At 48.0% G+C, this 19,467-nt stretch overlaps 1 protein-coding gene across 6 annotated transcripts in view; it reads left to right on the plus strand.

Annotated features, from left to right (window-relative positions):
• Positions 1-19,467, plus strand: part of VAV2 (vav guanine nucleotide exchange factor 2) — a 117,102-nt gene that overhangs the window by 91,670 nt on the left and 5,965 nt on the right. For all 6 annotated transcript variants that reach the window (XR_010467180.1, XM_065035683.1, XM_065035686.1 and 3 more), the window contains 20 exons: positions 623-721; positions 2,160-2,228; positions 2,846-2,946; positions 5,816-5,915; positions 7,095-7,190; positions 7,645-7,713; positions 10,264-10,350; positions 12,014-12,099; positions 12,358-12,490; positions 13,454-13,563; positions 14,048-14,149; positions 14,254-14,342; positions 15,029-15,045; positions 15,383-15,404; positions 16,676-16,803; positions 17,006-17,080; positions 17,660-17,712; positions 18,370-18,486; positions 18,589-18,676; positions 18,770-18,893. Coding sequence is in view for 5 of the 6 variants with exons in the window: in XM_065035683.1 (XP_064891755.1) it covers positions 623-721; positions 2,160-2,228; positions 2,846-2,946; positions 5,816-5,915; positions 7,095-7,190; positions 7,645-7,713; positions 10,264-10,350; positions 12,014-12,099; positions 12,358-12,490; positions 13,454-13,563; positions 14,048-14,149; positions 14,254-14,342; positions 15,029-15,045; positions 15,383-15,404; positions 16,676-16,803; positions 17,006-17,080; positions 17,660-17,712; positions 18,370-18,486; positions 18,589-18,676; positions 18,770-18,893 (1,765 nt within the window). In the remaining variant the exon portion in view is untranslated. The remainder of the gene's footprint in view (positions 1-622; positions 722-2,159; positions 2,229-2,845; positions 2,947-5,815; positions 5,916-7,094; positions 7,191-7,644; positions 7,714-10,263; positions 10,351-12,013; positions 12,100-12,357; positions 12,491-13,453; positions 13,564-14,047; positions 14,150-14,253; positions 14,343-15,028; positions 15,046-15,382; positions 15,405-16,675; positions 16,804-17,005; positions 17,081-17,659; positions 17,713-18,369; positions 18,487-18,588; positions 18,677-18,769; positions 18,894-19,467) is intronic.

A 19,467-nucleotide genomic window follows, 5' to 3' on the forward strand; every position in this document is an offset into this window, starting at 1 on the left:
GTTTTCCATCCAGCTGATAGGTTTGCACTGTGAGTTATTACAGGGTGTCTGTTCCTGTGCATGATCATTAAAACCCAATCACTGAATGACATCCCAAGTTCAGAGACTGCAAGTGCGGCACCTCTGCACACATGTTTCCAGCTCCGCTTTACAGCTGCAAAACCAAGAGAAGTGACTTGGGGAGTTGGGGCTTTAAGAAACACTTGTATTATCAGATTTGACCTAAAATCATGAGAACTGGTAACCCTGGCAGGGGATTTGTATAAGTCTGATGTATTATTTATGACGCACTTGGGCTCAGTTGTGAGTTTCATCTTAAGCAAAAAAAAATGGGGAAAACTCTTATTTATTCCTTAGCTGATAGTTGTTGGTGATGTAGCTATAAAAAAATGCAAAAAATATAATACTTGCCATGTTGAAATGTATTGAATAGTACAGCCAGGGTTCCTTCCTAATTTTTTTGGATAAAAGTAGTTTCCTTTAACAGAAACCAGTAGCAGTGCTCCCCTGACTTTCCAAACTCACCCTTGTTCTGAATGGGCTGAACTGGAGCTCCACTCCATGTGAACAGGTTGCTGGACCACTCCTAAGCGTATCTGTGCGTTATTTTTCCTTTTTCTAGAAAATGGGTATGACAGAAGATGACAAAAGAAATTGCTGTTTGCTAGAAATCCAAGAAACCGAGGCCAAATACTACAAAACACTTGAAGATATAGAAAAGGTAAGAACCGACCCATCTTTTCTATCCCATCGCCTTCCACACCATCGCTTGAGCTCACATTAATCTCACTGTATTAATTCTTGCTCCGATAGCTGGCAGATGTGATGAGGCAGGATCGATGCATTCACATGTAAAATTGGAGAGAAGGGGGATTCAGAAAACCCATACTGACAAGCACAAATGTGCAGCCTATAACTGTAAGAGCCAAACAGCGTATTTTTTTTGATCACTGCTTATTGGAAATAGGCTGAAAATCATGTTGCTGTGTCCCCCTACCCTGGGGTAACAGCTCCTTGCTCAGCCAGGCCGGTCTCGCTGATAAGAGCTGTATTTGCAGATATCTTATCACTGTGATTGCTATGGAATAATTTCTTTATTCTGGGCCTTTTTCGAAAGTGTGGAAGCTGTGCTGACTTGTCATTGAAACTAATTGGATTAAAAGTCACATTTTGCTGCTCGAATTCACGGGTTTTAATTGGTTTTGATAAATTAGCGGTGTGCCTTTATTTTAAATAAAAATAAAAATGAACACCTCAGCAAGACAGAGGAGTCTGGAGGTGGTTTGTGCTCTGAGGGAAGCAGCAGCAATGAAGAACAATAGTGAATATCCAGCTGCCATTTCTAATCACCCTAACGCTTCTGTTTCCTCCCCTTTTGCAATTATTTGCTTCTGCTTGAAGTTCCTGCAAAGAAGCTGTGAGCAAAACTGGCATGATGGGATATTGTTTCCTATTTTCCATGGAAATGTCCTAATGTACACGTCCTTTACGTAAATAACCCTTGTTCCTTAGAAAGAGCCACAGCTCTACTAGTTCAGTCTAAAGGAAGAGTTAAATTATTGCCTTGATATCCATCAAAAAGGCTTGCAAAGGCTTAGTAAGTTCTGACGGTGTGTTATGGGTAGAGGGTCCTGTTTTGGTGCGTTGCATCATGGTTGGTTTTTTTTAGTTACGAGTCATGTAGACATTTCTGTTAATATGTATTTGTTCAGAAAGGCATTTCCAATGTAACAACGTCATCGGTGCGTTTTCAAGGGCAAAATTCTAGGGAGATGATTGAAGAGCTGAAAAAAGCCTCCGAGCTCTTCCCAGCCCCGGGCAAGGTCTGTGGCGAGGTGCAGAGCTCTGAGCATTTAAACCCCCCTGGGGTACATTGGGCAGGAGCAGGGGCTGTGCCCACCCACGGTGGGTTCTGGCACCTTCCCCGGGCTGGAAGTGCCGGGGGGACCAGGGGACGATGCTCCCATGGGGGTCCCTGGTCTTGACAAACGCGCTGTCATTCATCTGCCTTTGCAAATGCTTAAATTCATTAAAACCTGACTTCTCCCTGCGTGGGTAAATGCAAGTGGTGAAGCGAGGTGAAGTATCTCCATTGCACAGAGAGAAACTTACTTATTCCTCTCTGGTATTTCAATCCCTTTTCCATTTACCTCTTGCAGAACTACATGAACCCACTGAGGCTGGTACTGACTCCCCAAGACATGGAAGCTATTTTTATCAATTTGGAGGTAATGGCGTAGACACTGTGGCTTAAATCTTTGTTCTTTTTAGGGCAACTCAGCCCTTTTCCTGCTCAAGAGACGGCTTTTCAGATTTCACGTTAGATTTGTGCATTCACCTGGAGAGGTTCAGTCCTTCCTGTGCTGCGGAGCTTGAACGGGTTTAGGAGATACTCTTAACACTCAATTTTAGACTTGGGGATTATATGTATTCTAAGCAGGAAAACAATTTTATATGGAGGATGTTCCAGGGCTTGGGCTGTGTATTTTAGCTGTATTTAGAGCTGGTTTGGACACACGGTGATGAAGGGATTTATTTCTACCCTGGCTTGCGCAGGGTCTGGATCGGAGTCTGCTCGTCTCCTCCAGACCTGCAAAAGGGACTTGAATACACACGGAAATCTTGGGGCATTTATCATTCTATAACCTGACAGAATCACACCCTTGCACTCCTGGCCATTTAGGGCTGTGTCTCACTAGAATGACCTATTTTAGAAACAACTAAAAAGAATTAAAAAAAAAAGGAAAATGACTGCCTGATTAAGTAGTGAAAGTGCGTTTCTTTAGGCTGTGTTTACCCACTTGCTTTGGATGTGTTTAAAGTATTGATTGTTCCTTCATTTTAGGACCTAATTAAAGTGCACTTCAATTTCCTGAGAGCCATTGATGTCTCTATGATGTCTGGAGGAAGCAGCCTGGCAAAAGTGTTTCTGGAATTCAAAGAGAGGTAAAGGAAACCCGGTCTGCAGGCATCTCCAGTTTTAACAGATACAGGTTAATATTTGCAGGGCCCGTCTCAGAGCTTAGAACAGAAATGCCCAGTGCGGCAAACTGATTTTGTATCCTCTGCAGCCAGATGTTCTCAGGCAGCTGGAATATCACTCGGTGCTGACACACAAGCAACCAAATCCAGCTACAACCATTCTAGGGGCAGAGGCTGGGACATCTTCTGGCTAAATCAGTGCTTGTTCTTGCAAGTCTATGGAATCGTTTTGGTTGGTAAAGACCTTTAAGATGATCAAGTCCAACTGATGTCTGCACCTGAGTTTTGCTGGGCTGACAGCTTTCCATATGGGACCAACCATTTAGCAGGCTGAACATACAGTATATTTACAGGGATGTATTGGAGGGGATAAAGATGGGAACACTGTGATTATGGCGAGCCAGGATGGACTAAAACCTCACTGCCTTCAGGGGTTTAATGTATTGTTTCCCTGCAAGTGGGGCTTTGAGGACTTGTGATGTGGTGGGATGACTGCTTTGCAGGGGAGACTTTGCTCTGGTTAGATCAAAGCGATTGCTCACTCTAAAAAATCGCATATTTGGCGCTGTGCTCATCCCACACCTAATGCATGATGAATAAATGTAAAAGTTGCTTTTGCAAGCATCATAGATCCTGTGTTTTGGCAGCTGCAAGCAGGAGTACCCCAGAACACAAAGATAAGGTTAATAAAAGCGTTTAATATCCTTAACACTAATCAAAGGCCTGATTCATTGTGGAATCGTGCCAGGGTGTTATTTCACTGTGATTAAACCAGTGTCTAGACACAGAAATGCCATTCAGAAGTCAATAACTCCAGAAATACCATCTGCATTAATAATACACCGTAAGGTCAAATATTCCATCATTCGCAGCACCTCTTTTTTAGAAAGGGAATGTTTCCTGGATTAACTTTTTTAAAGAAAGTTTCGGCAGAAGAATGCAAATAATTGAAAAACACTCATAAAACTCATGCAGGTGATTTTGATCTCCTGATTCCTGGCTGGGCTCCGTGCACATCGGTCCTGTCCCCGGGCGGTGATCCTGAGCTGAGCCACTGCTGCCTCTGCTTTTGGGACAGAGCTGTGCACATAGGACTGGGACATGGGCATGAGTACAGAGGTGACATTGCTCTGTGTGGCTGTACAGGAGCATGAAGCTCATTCTTGGGGCCAACAGCCTTCAAATGAATGTTTGCTTCTGTTCAGAGCACCAGCTGCGAGGTGGCTCCGGAGCTGCGTTCTGCTGCTTGCGGGGAATTCTGGCTTGGAAAAGACCCTGAAACTGGTCTCTTGGAGATGAAAAGCTTGGAGCAACCTGATTAAATAGGCAGGATCCTGCCCTATGGTGCTAAAGATGATACCTTGTTTTGCAGCAAGGAAATAGGGGTGCAGGAGGAGAAAGTGAGAGACAGTGTTGTCCCAGCAAAAAGGCAGTGTGGAGCTCCAGAGTCCCTCCTTGGTCCTTGTATATAAGACCTTCCTGCATCAAATGTGTCCGTGACAAATAACTCTCGCTTCCCAACGCATCCTCGGAGACATCCCAGCGAAATGATGTATTGCTCCTTTGCTTTGCAGATTTTTGTGTGTGTGTGTCTAAGGAAATAGTTTGTAAATCTCCTTTTCTGAAAGCCGGAGTTTGAATTTATGCTCCTGAAGCCTCTTTGAAACTCTCCAAGTGCTGGCAAGGTAGATATTATTGTGCATGTTCCAAAGTTGTCAAGGGGAAAAGGCAGAAGAATAATCTGTATTTGCTGCTGCTTTGCCAGGGACTGCGGCTCCCATAAATCTCTCTATTCAATTCCCTGACGGAGTCTGAGAGTCCCACGTTTATGGAGCGACACCGGGTCAGGTGCTCCCACATCATCTCCATCGAGAGACGAGGCCCCAAAATAATGGATGAGTTGCAGCGTGTGATGGAATATGTGTCTTATCAGCAGCAACGCAGTTAACGGCAAGGAAGGGGGGTAAATCCCCAACCTGTCATGCAGGATTAATGAGCAAAGTAGAGGAAAAAGGGGGAATCTGCAGCAAAACTGCTCTGTTTTTGTCAGGTGTGTTAATTTATAGCATGGGGTGTCCATACAGAGCTTCACTGCATTTCCAAAGGCTGTGACAACTTTCTTTTCTGAAGTTACCCAGTCTTTTGATCTCTAGGTTCCCATGGCCCATCCTGCAAGGAGCAATGAGCTTTCTAAAATGTATTCTTATGTTTTAAGGGGATTTGAAGCATCTCATTCTCTGATAACGTGCGAATTACCGTCACCCACATCCATCTGGGCACGTTCTGAGAATCAGGAGTTTCTCACCTTCTTCCTTACTTGGTGAAATATCCAGAAACCCTCAGAGAGAGGGACACACATCAGATCTGGTGGTAGCAATGATTTTTTTGGGCTGTGAGCAGCTGTGACTCAGCAAATGAAGACTTTTTGGGAGATGAATACATGGGCTTGAGCGAGCTGCATTGGGAAATGCTCCCAGGAAATGGATTTTTATTGTCATTTGGTCTTGAAGCGCATCCCTGCTCTGCTTTTGCTCTTGGGAAGCGGTGGATCAATAGATGAGAAGTGGAGTGATGAGCCATCGTACCTCCCAAAACCGGCTCCTTTGGCCACTCGGCCCCTTCTGCTCGTTGTGAGCTCTGGAAACTTCAAAAGATTTAAATGTTAAAAAGCCACACTGTAAAAGAGTGTTAATACTTCACTAAACAGTTATATGGGGGAATAGCTGTTTGCCTTGTCCTTTCACTGTGTATAAGTATATATATCTTTTACATGTAACAGGTTATAACTGCCAGCAAGTGTTTCCGATTAAATTTGTGATTTCCCCCTCCACAGGCTGCTGATTTACGGCAAGTACTGCAGCCACATGGAGTACGCCCAGAACACGCTCAACCACCTCCTCGCCAACCGGGAGGACGTCAGGCAGAAGGTGGAGGTGAGCGGGTGGGGGCATTGGGGCTGAGGGCTGCCCACCGCCCTCGTTACGGGTTTTGGGAGGACTCGGTGGAGCAGAAGGTGTGTTGGGAATGTTTGATTTAGCATGGGATGTGGGGGTGAGTTTGGACGGCTCAGAGAGGGAGCAAAGCTGGGGGTTATCTTGTCCTGATCCCCGGCTTTGCCTCTTCATCTCTGTCCCTCCCTCCTCCAAGATAAAATAAGCCAGGTGACTTTATTTGAGTGGGACTGGCTGTGGAGTAATTCCTCTTGGACTCAAGGAAGGCACCGAGCATCCCAAGCTGGGAGCTGTGTGACTTTCCGAGGTCACACGTAGCATGAGGGACCATCAGACGCGAACCCAGGTCCCCAGGCGGATACCCGATTACCCCCCCATCTTCCTTCCCCGGTGTAAAGGCTTAGTGTGAAATAGGGGCTGATCCAGATATTAAGTAAATCAAATCCCCAGAAGGGATGCATTGTTTGAGCTGATGTTTTTACCCAGCTTTAGTTCCTGCTCGGTCTTGATGCTAATCTGAATTTGCTGGGCTGTCGCTACACGTTACCTCGTTTGTTTGCAAACGCTCTTTGATTTCCCATGCAAAAGTAGCAACCCAATTCAGGGATAAAACTGCACTTAATAATTTTTTAAAACCTGTTCCCTGGATTTGGCATCAAGCCATCATGATTTGAAATGGGTCTGGGCGAAGGTAACAGTCGCAGAAGTTCCTGTGATCGCATTAGCTCATCTTAATGACTTCATGCTTATCAGCAGAGCCCCAGCAGCTGCCTGCGTGCTCGCTCCCGGCCCCTCGCAAATAAAACGCATTAGTTCAAACCATCCAGGAGGTGAGTTAAGCTAATGCGTTTCATTTGACATTTCCCAAGGTCTGAGAGCATTCGTGGGCTCTCCCCTAATTGAGCAGGATCTCATTAAGCTGGAGGAGCTCAGTTGCATGAGAATGCCTGTATTTTAGGGTCCAGCCCCTGTGTTTTATTCCTCGATAACCTCTGCCCTGGCACTGACTGGGTGTGTGCAGGGGCCACGAGTCGTTTGTCATCAGAACTGGGTTTACAGAAGCAAAACATAACAGTCACGGGACTTTGGAAGCTTTTTCTGGGAGAGAACAGTTGTTTTGCCCCAGCTCCTTCACCCCTGATGTATTGATTCCTTTAACAGGAGTGCACGCTAAAGGTTCAGGACGGGAAATTTAAATTGCAAGACCTGCTGGTGGTTCCAATGCAAAGAGTTTTGAAATATCATCTCCTGTTAAAGGTAAGTGTTTCAGCATTGGCACTTCCCTCCAGCTGCCATCCGCGCTGTAGCATCTTTGGGCTGTTACAGTAGAGAGTGAATCATTGCCAAATGCAGACTGAGGGTTGGTTTTTTTATTCCCCTTCAAATGAAATAATTACTAGAGCTACTTAACGCGACATAATATTTGTGCTGTCTCTTAAAGTACGGTGACCTAGGGTAATTCTGCACTTGTTAGCCACAAGAGGCAGTTAATGAATATAAAATAAGCTTGCATATAATCTGATTATGTGTGAAATTCCTCCCGTCAGCTCCATGTAACAGACCCTCTCGAGCACCAGCCGCTTGACGTGTTCCCCTTCCTATGGCTGCAGCTGCGGTTGCCCATCCCGGCTCTGCTCCCCGGTGCAGGCAGTGTGTGGGCAGCTTTCCTATCACACCCAAGCTCTTTATTCTTATTTTTGCTGTGTTTCAGGAGCTGCTGAGCCATTCATCAGATCGACCAGAGAAGCAGCAGCTGAAGGAGGCTCTGGAGGCGATGCAGGTACGGGCTGTGCTGGGCTCGGGGTGCAACAGCGTGCGGGACCCCCCGGCTTCTGTAAAACAAAAACTTCAATAGCAAAACCACCCAAGAGCCCGAGGGAAGGCAGCGTCTCCTCCTTTAGGACACACGAGTGTGTATTGATTGCCATTCCATGCGATTGCTTCGCAGCAGATCTGTAGGCATCACTGTTATCTTCCTCCTTACGCAGCTGAGGAAGCCGGTGTTTGTTGACAAGTTATGACTTTTCACTAATTACGATTGTGTGTGAAGAGGCTGTGCCAGATTTGGCTCTTGGTTTTGCTAGGAGGGATCTGGAGGAGCTCCAGCCGTATCAGCAAGTTGGGGAGCGTTGCAGAAATGGGAGCAGTGCCTGCGTGCTGTTAGCCAGGCACTGGCTGGGAATCCTTTTATCCAATTATCTTTAATTTATTAAGGGGAAAATGCTCTTTCCACAAATGAAGACTTCTGGTGTCAAAATTTTGCTTTGTTTAAAGTTTTTTTCGAGCTTTCAGCTGAAACCCCCAAGGTCTCAGCAGCAAGAAATAAAACCATCCAAATGCTTTCTGACTTGGATACATCCTCACAGGCTCACGCTGTGGGATCATTAACTCCAGGTTTTCTCTCTGGAGAGCATTGGAGGATTCATCCCATGTTCAGCCCTGTGTTCTCCGGTCACTTTGTTTTCTACCTCTGAGCCGCAGCTTTTGTAACGATGCTGCATTTCCCAGCAATTACATAAGTTGTGTGACCTTTGCAGCCGTTATCCCCGCAAGCCCGGGAATCCAGAGCTGATATGTAGGTCGCTTTAAAATTAAGGTTGTTTGAAGGACGTTGCGTTTGCAGCCCGTTGCTGCACAACACATGGCCATGGCCTCAAATGAACAATAAACATGGGGACAGTCATTAAGCGCTGCTTATGGCCTCATAATGTGGCACTCACCAATACCACTGCTAATAAATAAATGTATATAGGCTCCAGCTCCACTGCAGACTCAACATTTTTTGCAAGAGGGTGCCAATAGCCATCAGCGAGGTTTCTCTTCTCCATCAGCAGCAGAGCGCAGGTGCAGTTCAGAGCATGCTGGGCAGGGGCAGAGGAAGCCGTGTGGTTTGGTTTTAATTGATCTGTAAACCAAGGCTTAACTTACACATCGCGAGTCCAGCCTTTCTGTCTGCCGTGCTGGGGGCCGACAGACGGTGCTGCTGTCTGGGGGATGAATTTCTACAGCCAGAGCTACATTTTCCAAAGCAATTCACCTCCCCTTTGTTTTGCACGGGTAGTTGCATGCACAAAGCAGGGGCAGGATTTGCACCAAAGATTTGCACGCGGGGGTATTTGGTGCAGGTACCAATCGTCCTGCTGAGTGCGCAGAACCAAACCCAAACCCCCAAGTTATGGTGGGGAGAGAAGCAAGTTCCCAGTTAAATCCCACAGCCCCAGTTTGCATGTTGCTGCTGCTCTTTCAAGTCACGGTCAATCCTGGGATTGTGTTTCGCCTTTGTATAGGAGACGGTTTCATCAGCAGGAGGGAGGAAAAGCTCAAGCATTGATGGGAGATGCCACTTCATAAGGCTTTTGGTTTTGTCATTCTCCATAACCATCCCTGCCACTGTCCCGGTGGGGTATTTTGTGATGTTATAAGTATTGTCACGTAGATTTGTGATTATCATATGCGATTAACCCTTCTTGTGTTGGGAAGTTGAGGAAGGTCTGACCTAGAGGGGATGTCTTAAAAAATCCCGTAGTCAGATTTAATCCAAGTTGACAAGAGCGGTTGTTGAGGACAAGGAGGCAGGGAACAGATAAGAAGCAAACAGGTGCAGAAAATGCACTCTGAAGGGTGTAAGAAGTTGTTTTAGTGGAAGGGATAAGGTTCTTTGATGGGCCAAAATTTGGGTAAGTGAGGAATTTTTCGGAGCAGAACAAGCTCCGTGGAGTATCTCCTTATTTGACAACAAAGCCTTTGTGTGTGGGTGGTGCTGGAGGCCCAGGGGCGCTGGAGATGCTGTCGGGAAGGATGGAGCAGGAGCATCCCAGCGCTCGTGAGCCCGAGCACCCCATGCAGACGAGCTGGAAGCAACCGGGGCAGAGCCAGGTCAAGTGCTGTTCACAGCCAACATGCAGCCGGGTGTCCAGAACAGTTATTTCACAGATGCGGACGATTTGACAGCAGAGACTGGCTCGCAGCTTTTGTATCATGGGGATGAAGGGAATTACGGTGATGAAAGCTGGGGGAAGGATGCTGCCGGGGCAGGGGATGCCTGGCTGCTTGCCCGAGCTCTCACCAGGTAAAAGCCAAGGGTCGGGTTTGCTGCGCTGCACTGGATTCATGCATTGCCCTCTTCTGGGAAACAGTAAAAATTGCAGAGCCTGCCGGGTTCAGCATTACAAACACAAACCCTGCGCTCACGGTGCCGGGGCTGCTGCTTGAGTCTTGGTTGGACTCCTCAGGGCAGAGAGTTTGGCTTTGGGGAACTGGGGTCGTGTGCTTGCTGCTTCGGGAAGGCTTCATTTGGAAAATAAAAACCAATATTCACTTTTCTTTTAAGGACTTGGCCATGTACATAAATGAAGTAAAGAGGGACAAAGAGACTTTAAAGAAAATAAGTGAATTTCAGAGCTCTATAGAAAATCTGGTGAGTTGCAAAATCCTCTTGCTCCCAACTTTAATTTGATTATTATTAACATGTTTGCTTTTTCTGTGCAATTGCCCAAGAAAGGTCCCTGTGTGTTCAGACACTCCCTCATCATTGACAGTGTTTTTGCTGATGCTCTAGATGTGGTTGCTACATTAGAAAACTGATTTGGCTGTGAATGGAGGGTGACTTCTCCTGGTGTTGTTACACTGAAAATGCTGCTCTAATTTTTTCTCACGTTATTCGTGTGAGAGGGGGCAAGAATTCCCTAAATCAGCTATCCGTCTGCTATTTAAAATTGGATTTTCTTTTGCTGTTAAGTGGACAGAGATTAACTGAAAATGCAATGATGCCCATTTGGAGGAGAAGGGCACATGTAACATGCACCTAATCCCCAAAATCTCAAGTAGATATTTTAAGGGGAATCTCATCCTCCAAACTCCAGAGATAGCAAACACTTGGTCATTAATGTGCATCAACCCAACCCATACAACCCATCACTCACTTTAACCCATTAATTCAATATTGGGTGGCAGAGCTTCAAGCTAACGAGGTTTTTCCCAGCTTTGCCGGGGGGGGTGGGAGGGCTGGTCAGCTGCGGGCACAGCTGCTCTGTGGTCACGCTTTCCGACAGGCTAATGCAATTTGGGGGCTGACACCTGAGATGCTTCAAAAGGGCTGATGGAGGGGGGAGCTGGGCTTGAGGACTTTGAGCCTTGAGTTCATTTGAAAACAATGAACTTCTAATTGATGGTTATTTAACAGATGGAGACAAACTCCTTAATTTTTAAGAGGAAACCTGCAAAAATTCTCTGGTGGGATACGGGCCATTGCGGCTCACAGGTTTTGATTGAAGCAGCCGCGATAATCCTGATTTGCGTGAACAACCAGACATTGTGCTCCATAAAAACAAGGATGTAAATGGGGGCATGAGACAGGCAGTTCTCCTCCTAGCAGCAGCCAGAGAGCAATTCTGACATGCGGGAGATGGGGTGTTAGCAAAGCAGTCACTCCTGTCTGCAGATCAATCCCACGTACATTCTGCTCCGTGTTTCCTTTCCTTGTGCCGGGCGGGACGTTGTGGAGTGATTGGTGTTATATATACAGAGCCCACATGGCACAGCCAGGAAATAAATCCAGACTGTACACACAGCTGTGGGAAACGTTTATTTTCCTGATCAGCAGTGATGCTGCACGGTACCTTTTTTTCCTGTAAGAACCGTGCAAGGGGACTGATTCCTGTGGCTTGGCAGCTGTGCTGCACTGAGCAATGTTTGCAAGGGCTTTTGAGCTGAAAGACGAACTAAACAAACTTTTGGGTTGGGTTCCAGCCTCCCCAAAATCTCCACTCTTGGTTCAGAACGGGAACCAAAATTATAAGAGCTCTGGTTCTGGTTTTGCAGAAACTCCTGGAAATACAGATTATTTTGGGGGGGTTGCTTTCTGGATCGCATACCTTGCCAAAATGCTTTGACCCCTGCCATGCTGGTGCTGGAGCTCCATGGATCTGCAGTGGTCCCGTTCCTGATGCCAGAACGTATCCCCTGGTGAGGATGATGCTGTTCCCAGGAGCTTCTGCAGCTGGTGGCAGGGCTGGGGGGATCTGGGATGGTTTGTGTTTCCGCCTCTCCAAAGCATCTCAGCCCTGCTTTGCTTTCTGCAGCAAGTGAAGCTGGAGGAGTTTGGGAGGCCGAAGATTGATGGCGAGCTGAAGGTCCGCTCCATCGTCAACCACACCAAGCAGGACAGGTGAGTGAGCGACGGCGCTTGGGAGTGTTCCCAAATGAAACATGCCTTTGTTTGGCAATTTCCCCTGTACTCTTTTATTCAATTGTTGCTTAGAGTTGCACTGACAGGGTGAATGATGCGAATTTCACACCATCAGTGTGAAATCACAGCACATTCAGAGCATGGAACTCTGCAGAGCTTCCCAAATACTTCCTCTTGAACGGGGAATTCAATGAGATGTTTTACGGGATTGCTTGTTTATATGCTTACTTTGGGCAGGTATTTATTTTTATTCGATAAAGTGGTGATCGTCTGCAAAAGGAAAGGATACAATTATGAGCTGAAAGAAATTATCGAGCTGCTCTTCCACAAGATGACTGACGACCCTATGAATAACAAGGACATCAAGAAGGTGGGTGGATCAGGGGGGTGGCTCTGCTGGAGAGCGTTTTGGAGCTGTTTGGGCCAGTCCTTGGGTAATATGTTCCCATTAGCCTTTTAAAATAGAAACAGAGCTTGCAAAAAAAGCTGGAAAACAAATGATCAGCTTTCAGGGCAGCCTTACAGAGCATTGGGAAATGTTTGTTAATGTGGGGCTTGGCTTGATCCTTGACCTCCATCCTTGTAAAACAGCCCTGCAGAGGCTGGGCTGGTTGGAGTTTGGAGCATGGTTACCACTGAAGGCACATCATTTTGCCAATGATTTGGAGCTTAGCCTGCAACCATGAAGGAAAACCTCCCAGCTGTCAGTTTAACAGAGACCCATTAGCTTAATCCACTTACGTGCAATGGGAAGAGGTGTTGTACAGATGGGATAAGTGACATTTGGGTGAGAACAGCCAATTTTGCCACTTGGGTGCTGAAGAAATGCTGCTAGCTTTGTGTTTTAATGAAATGTATTTTCACTTTGCTCTCCTATGCTTTCTAGTCTCATGGAAAAATGGTAAGCAAAGCATCCAGTTTTCTCTCGTGTTTTTCTGTGCAGTGTTGTAATGAGACGGGCAGAGCATATGTGCACTGGGCAGGTCAGATGTTCCTCCTGTGCTGTCAGTTGTTGTCAGGGAGAGATATAATGGCTGGGGAGGAGCCCTTGGAGCAGAAAAATCTGGGTTCTCTCATCTGCCACCATAAAATCCTATTTGGCCTTAGTGCACGATGCCAGGCTGATTCAGGCATCATTAGCTGTGATGTTTTAGAGAAACATGGAGCTCTTCATCCTCCTTCCCTGCTGTTACCTTTGCAAAGGTTCAGCAGAAGGGACAGGGACAGGCACTGAGAGCGGGGATTAAGATGCCTGAATAAAAGCACAGTGTGTTTTGCTGCTCGGGCGTTGGGAGCACCATGATCCCATCAGCTCTCCTGTTGTCTCTTGCAGTGGTCATATGGCTTCTACCTCATCCACCTCCAGGGAAAGCAGGGCTTCCAGTTCTTCTGCAAGACCGAGGAGATGAAGAGGAAGTGGATGGAGCAGTTTGAAATGGCAATGTGAGCATGAGTGGCTGTTCTGTCCCTGCTGTGCAGTTGCCAAGCACAGGAGGACGGTGTCTTGGACCAGTGGTCACTGGAAACCAGCTGCGATAGCAAAGCCTGCAATAGGGCAGCTGGGCTGGGCTTGTTGGTCCTTCTGCAAAGGGAGTTTGGGTCCAGTGTGAAATCTGCACCAAGGTGTGGGTGGTGTGTCTCTGAAATGACACCTTGCCGTGGTGTCCAGCCGTGTGTGAGGCACCGAGCTGGGGCGGGAGGAAGATGTTGTGGGATTATGGGCCAAATCCGTTAATGTTGTCCCAGGGGGAGGTTGAACAGCAGAATCCTCTCTGCACAGTCAAGTCCTGACTCTGCTTTCATGTTTGATTTCTGATCTGTCCATGTAGTTTCCAAACTTTAACTGAAATGCAAACAGCAGCTGCTGTGACAGGTCACAGTGTGACACGCAGGGACAGGTTGATAACCGCCAGGTCCTTTCCCTTAGGTCCAACATAAAGCCAGAGAAAGCCAATGCAAATCACCATAACTTTCAGATGTACACATTTGAAAAGACGACCAACTGCAAAGCCTGCAGGATGTTCCTAAGGTGAGTAACATCCATCCAGCTTTTCTGCATCTGCATTAAAACACAGAAAGAAAATCTCAAAGTTGGGGCTGAATTAGGACTTTCTGACTTCTTTTTTTGCACAGAGGAACCTTCTACCAGGGCTATCTTTGCCCCAAATGTGGAGCAGGTGCTCATAAGGAGTGCTTGGAGATCATTCCTCCCTGCAAGATGGGTGAGTTACTTCACATTAGCAGCAGCTCGTGCCAAGGAGGTGAATGCATGTGAATGATCTGAAAGATTCACTCTATAAAGCGCTAATGTTTATGCATAACAAAACTTTAAGTATGCTCCCACCCACCTCCCAGGGCTGGAATTCACAGTGGCTGGTAGTTTAAAACACAAAACAACCAACCAAAACCCCCAAAACAAATTGCTGAATCCCGTGTATGTCAGAGGATGGCAGCGGATCAGGGTACCAGATGGGTGTCCCCGGCCATGGTTCTTGGGGCAATGGCATTTAGGACAGATGCTGAGTTCTTCATCAGCAGATGTTGATTAGTGAAAGCAGGAGGGTCTGCTCCAGGGATCATGATTCCGATGAGGAGACACCTCGTCTCCAGACCCCAGATGCCTCACAGTATGGCAAAAATTAGTGTCCTTGGTCTAAATTAGGCAAACCTGTGACTGGGCTCTGCTCACCCTGTTCCTGAACTTTGTGCAAGTGAGAAAATGTCCTTGTCCAGCCCCAGTGCTGCTCTGGGTCTTGCCCAGTCAGTACAGAGCAGACCCCGGGCTCTGCTTTGTGCTTCCTCCAAGTTTGAACACTGATGCTGGTTTTTTGATACAACATCAAGCAAAACAGAAAATGGGGTTTGTTGCTTGATAAATTAACCACTTATTTCACCATTTCTATTGCAGGTTCCTCAGCAGACCAGGTACGTTGTTTGATGGCCCTTTTTCCCTGTATCCTTGTCTAGTCAGAGTGCAGGCAGCCCTTGGGAAGAGCCAGCAATGGCCTTGGGGGGGGTCCCAGTAACCTGGGGGGCAGGATTGGAGACCAATGGCCTCTTTTCCAGCCTAAAACTGGCCTGGTTTGTGCAGCACCACAGCTCTTGGGAGGTGCCAGACCCAGCTGGGGTGAGCACCATGGGCTGGGAGGCACCAGGGAGGTTTTGGGAGGGGGTTTCACATCGCAGTGGCTTCAGGCAGGTGCTCATGGAAAGAGCTGAGATTCCCATCTCCTCACAGAGACTTTTTCCTCTCTCTTTGCAGGATTCACTGGGTGCTGGACCTGGTAAGGGCATTACTGCATTGCAGGAGGGCAAATAGAGATGGCATCTTGGTTGTGGCTGTGGGTGGTCCCTAGTGCTGAGCACATGGAGGGGAGAAACTCTTTCCAAAACCAGAGAGGGGCATTAGCAGCTACAGAGGGGTCCTGTGCTGCGATGGGGCACTGAGGTCTCTCCTGTCCCTGCTCCCAAAGCCGCAGGTCGTGTCTCCTGCGGCACCCCCTGGGCTCAGCCCTCACCCGCTGCGGCCACCAGCACTTTGACATTTCTCTGGGTGTGCTCATGTCGCTGGCCGGCTCTGCCATGTGTGTAAAGCTTCTGCACGTCACACCGGTGACCGGGGAGAGCCTGGCAAATGTCCTTGTGCCAGATCATCCTTCAAAGCCAGACCAAACCTGTCCTGGGAAGGAGACTTGTTGCTGATGGGGCGCATCCTCCTGCCAGCGCGTGTCCGCTGTGCTGCAGGCATCCGCCGCTCCAGGCACTGCACTCTGATGGAGCTGTTAGTTGTGATGGTTACCGCAATATTTTTGTGTTTTCCTTTGTTTAAAACTAGCCTAGACAGAGCGCTGGGCCTGCCCTGCCCGTACTCTGGCTTGAAGGAGAAGGAACAACTTGTTTTTGCACTTCGTCTGATGAAAGGAAAGCCAAATCTGGCAAAAAGAAACCTGAATCAAATTGGAGGTTTAAAAAAAAAAAAAAAGCAAGGACAGAGTGCTCTTACTGGGTGGGGAGAGGCAGAGGTGGGGAAGCATTTTGAAGATAAACACTGTGGTTTTAGTGCAGTTGGGGAAGCTTATTTAATGTGCAGTTGTTGGCCAGACAAGTGGACTTTGGCTGTGAGCTTCAGGGGCGTTTGGGTCCCAGGTCCGGCTGAAATTCCGTTCAAGCTGAGCGTTTACTGGTGTGTTTTGCAATTGTGGATGTCACCACTGACCCTGGTGGGGTTTGGTGCCAGCCGGGCATCGCCTAACGGGAGCCGCTCTGCCACGGCGGGGTTCAAGTCCAAGTGCAGGGCTGGGAGTCCAAGCTCTGGCTTGGCTCAATCCTTCATGGGTTTATTTTTGCTCAGGGAACTCAATCATCCGTGTAACTGCGGCAGCCAAGACTGTGTGCTGTGAAGACTGTTCCTTTCTGCTTTAATGCTTTCTGCCCCAGACCCTGCCTGCTGGTGCTATTAGATTTGTGGTTCACAGGATAAGGAAAATCAGGCTTCAGGAGGGGCATTTTTTCTTAACAGGGACTAAGTGATGAAACCGTTGTGTTTCTCTCACAGGTCCTAAAATGGTGGCAGTTCAGAATTACCACGGAAACCCAGCTCCCCCCGGGAAGCCGGTGCTGACATTTCAAATTGGGGATGTGATTGAGCTACTGAGGGGGGACCCCGACTCTCCATGGTGGGAGGTGAGAGCAATTCCCCTCCCGAAATTCCCGGGAAGTTTTAAACCAGTGATTTCCACATCATCCCTTTTACTTGTGGGTTTTCCCGGGGGTTTGGAGCTGGGGGAGAGCTACAAGGTGGTTTGGATCCTGTCCCCATCCCTGCACAGTGAAAACATTGCTCCCCTCTGCACATCCCAATCTGATACCCAGCCTGGCTCTGCAGGGGCGGCTGCTGCAGACGAAGAAGTCGGGTTATTTCCCCAGCTCGTCGGTAAAGCCCTGTCCCGTGGATGCGAGGGTGAGTGCCGAGGGGGAGATGGAGCGCGGGGATGGGCGCTGGGGGCTGTCACGGGAGGTGATGCTGCTCCGGCAATGACTATTGCTCTGCTCAGCCCATTGCTGGAGACCATGGTCCTTCCAGTAAGGCCCTGCACCTCGAATGAGGCCTTTTACTGTGTATCCATCATCCCATGGTTGCAAATGTGTGGTCAGGTTGGTCTCAGCCCCATTCCCAAGGTTGGGGTTGGTGTGACCAGGACCAGACTCCATCCCTCCTCTGCAGGGAGAGGAACAGAGTACCTGAGATCAGTCACAGTACAGGAAAACTGCACTTTATTTATATTTCTTTTACTGTGTTTTGTAATGCTGTCAGCTGCTTCCCAATTAAGAAATGCTCAGGTAAATGAAAAAACTCAGCATGCTCATCGCAGCGGGGAGGCTGAGAGAGAAATGCTCAGCTACAACACCGCCGCCGAAGCAAATAATTCAGAAACAGCTTGGCAGCCAAAAACCCTCCTGTGGAGAGGAGCATCTCACATGTGATCTATAGCCTGATGAGACGCTGCCTCATCACTAATGAGCGACGTTCTCTTTGCAGCCTCCCAACAGCCGCCCGCCCTCGCGGGAGATAGACTACACGGCATACCCATGGTGAGTGCCCCTGGGCTGAACACGACTTTCTCTGGCCATAAAGATATATTGACCCTCGCCTTTTAATTGTTACTTTGTCAGGAATCCACTCTAATAATGAATGGTGAAGGCAGGGTATCAGTGGTTTGCATCTCTCCTCCCTTATGGCCACGGGGCAGCTGCTGCGGTGGCATTCGGGGCCGAAACCCGATACAGCATCAGTGGGGATTTCTTCACCGATGGAGAGTGTCAGAGGCACAAGGAGAGATAATGGTTTTTCTTCCCATTTTCTGTGCCCAGGAAACCATTTTGGGAGGAAGGAAGCAATTCCTGCCTTGGAAGGAGAGGCCACACTTGGCTTCTCTCCTGCTCCTTCCCTCCAGCTCCACATTTGCAAATCCACGAGGATAAATTATCCCCACTCCTCCTTTACCTAGGGATCCATTCCCAATTAGTGGGATTTTGTAGGTTTAATACTTTAAAGAGGTTGCACTCTGCATCGCTCACCCTCGCTGTTCAGTGCCCAAGCAGCTTCTTGTCCATCTTGGGTTTCTCTACTTGCCTTCTCAACCTTCACACCTTTAAAAAAAGTGTGTCTTTTTGTCAAAAGCATGCCCATTTTAAAGATACGCATTATTTTTTACTTAATTAAATTAATTCATTAACGCCTGGGCTCAGGTTCGCAGGGAACATGGAGCGGCAGCAGACGGACAACCTGCTCAAGTCCCATGTCAGTGGCACCTACCTGATCCGGGAGCGGCCGGCTGAGGCCGAGCGCTTTGCCATCAGTATTAAGTGAGTAATAATTTAGTAATTTAGAGTTGCTCGGTGTGGAAGGTGAGATAGGGCTGGAGCACACAGCCGCGTTTCCTTGAGCGCCTTTGCTACCATTTGCAGGTTCAATGAGGAAGTGAAGCACATTAAGGTGGTGGAGAAGGACAACTGGATTCACATCACAGAAGCCAAGAAGTTTGAAAGCTTGCTGGTAGGTTTGTGTAGCCTCTTCAAGCTTTTGCGCCACTCCTACAAGTCCCGCAGAGGATGGTGCAGACAACTGGTTCCTCTCTGTCCTTCCCAGGAGCTGGTGGAGTACTACCAGAGCCACTCGCTGAAGGAGAGCTTCAAGCAGCTGGACACAACGCTGAAATACCCCTATAAATCCCGGGAGCGCTCTACCTCCAGGACCTTCACCCGCTCCCCAGGTAAAACCCAGCTCAGCCGCACGAGCAGGCGCCGTTAAACTTGCGGTGGGAAATCCCACCCTTTCAGCAAGGTGTAGGAGCATCGTCTGGATGAAGGGATTTATAGCTTTGCTTTAGGGCTTGCACCCCCAAGTTTACAAAGAAGTCTCCTGTTTGGCTGGTGGCATTTTGAGGATGGGTCTCATAGGAAGTGGCAGCGGTCGGGGGGTTCCAACCAAGCTGGGGCTGCTCCTGAGAGCTTGGGTGCAGCTTCCCAGGGAGAGCTTTAGCTGGAGGAAGCTGTTTTCCCTCCTCTGGTTCTGCACCTTGTCCTGGGGATGATTTGCCACCCCCTGGTCCTGCCAGGAGGAGCTGAGGCTGTCAGAGGAGATGTGATGCTGTTAGCGGGATGTATCGTGTCTTACCTACCCCCGTGAGTTTTTGCGCCTGTGTTTTAATGGATCCAGTTCCAGTGTGACTTGTGATGGTTTGAATCCCAGTGGGACTCCTTTAATGGAGGTGATGGGAGAAATGGTAAGTCTGTGCTTAAATTAAAAAAAAAAAAATAGAGGGGGGAGGAAAAATAATGAAAACA

Source organism: Columba livia, chromosome 19 (genome assembly GCF_036013475.1).
Source record: "Columba livia isolate bColLiv1 breed racing homer chromosome 19, bColLiv1.pat.W.v2, whole genome shotgun sequence".
NCBI lineage: Eukaryota > Metazoa > Chordata > Aves > Columbiformes > Columbidae > Columba > Columba livia.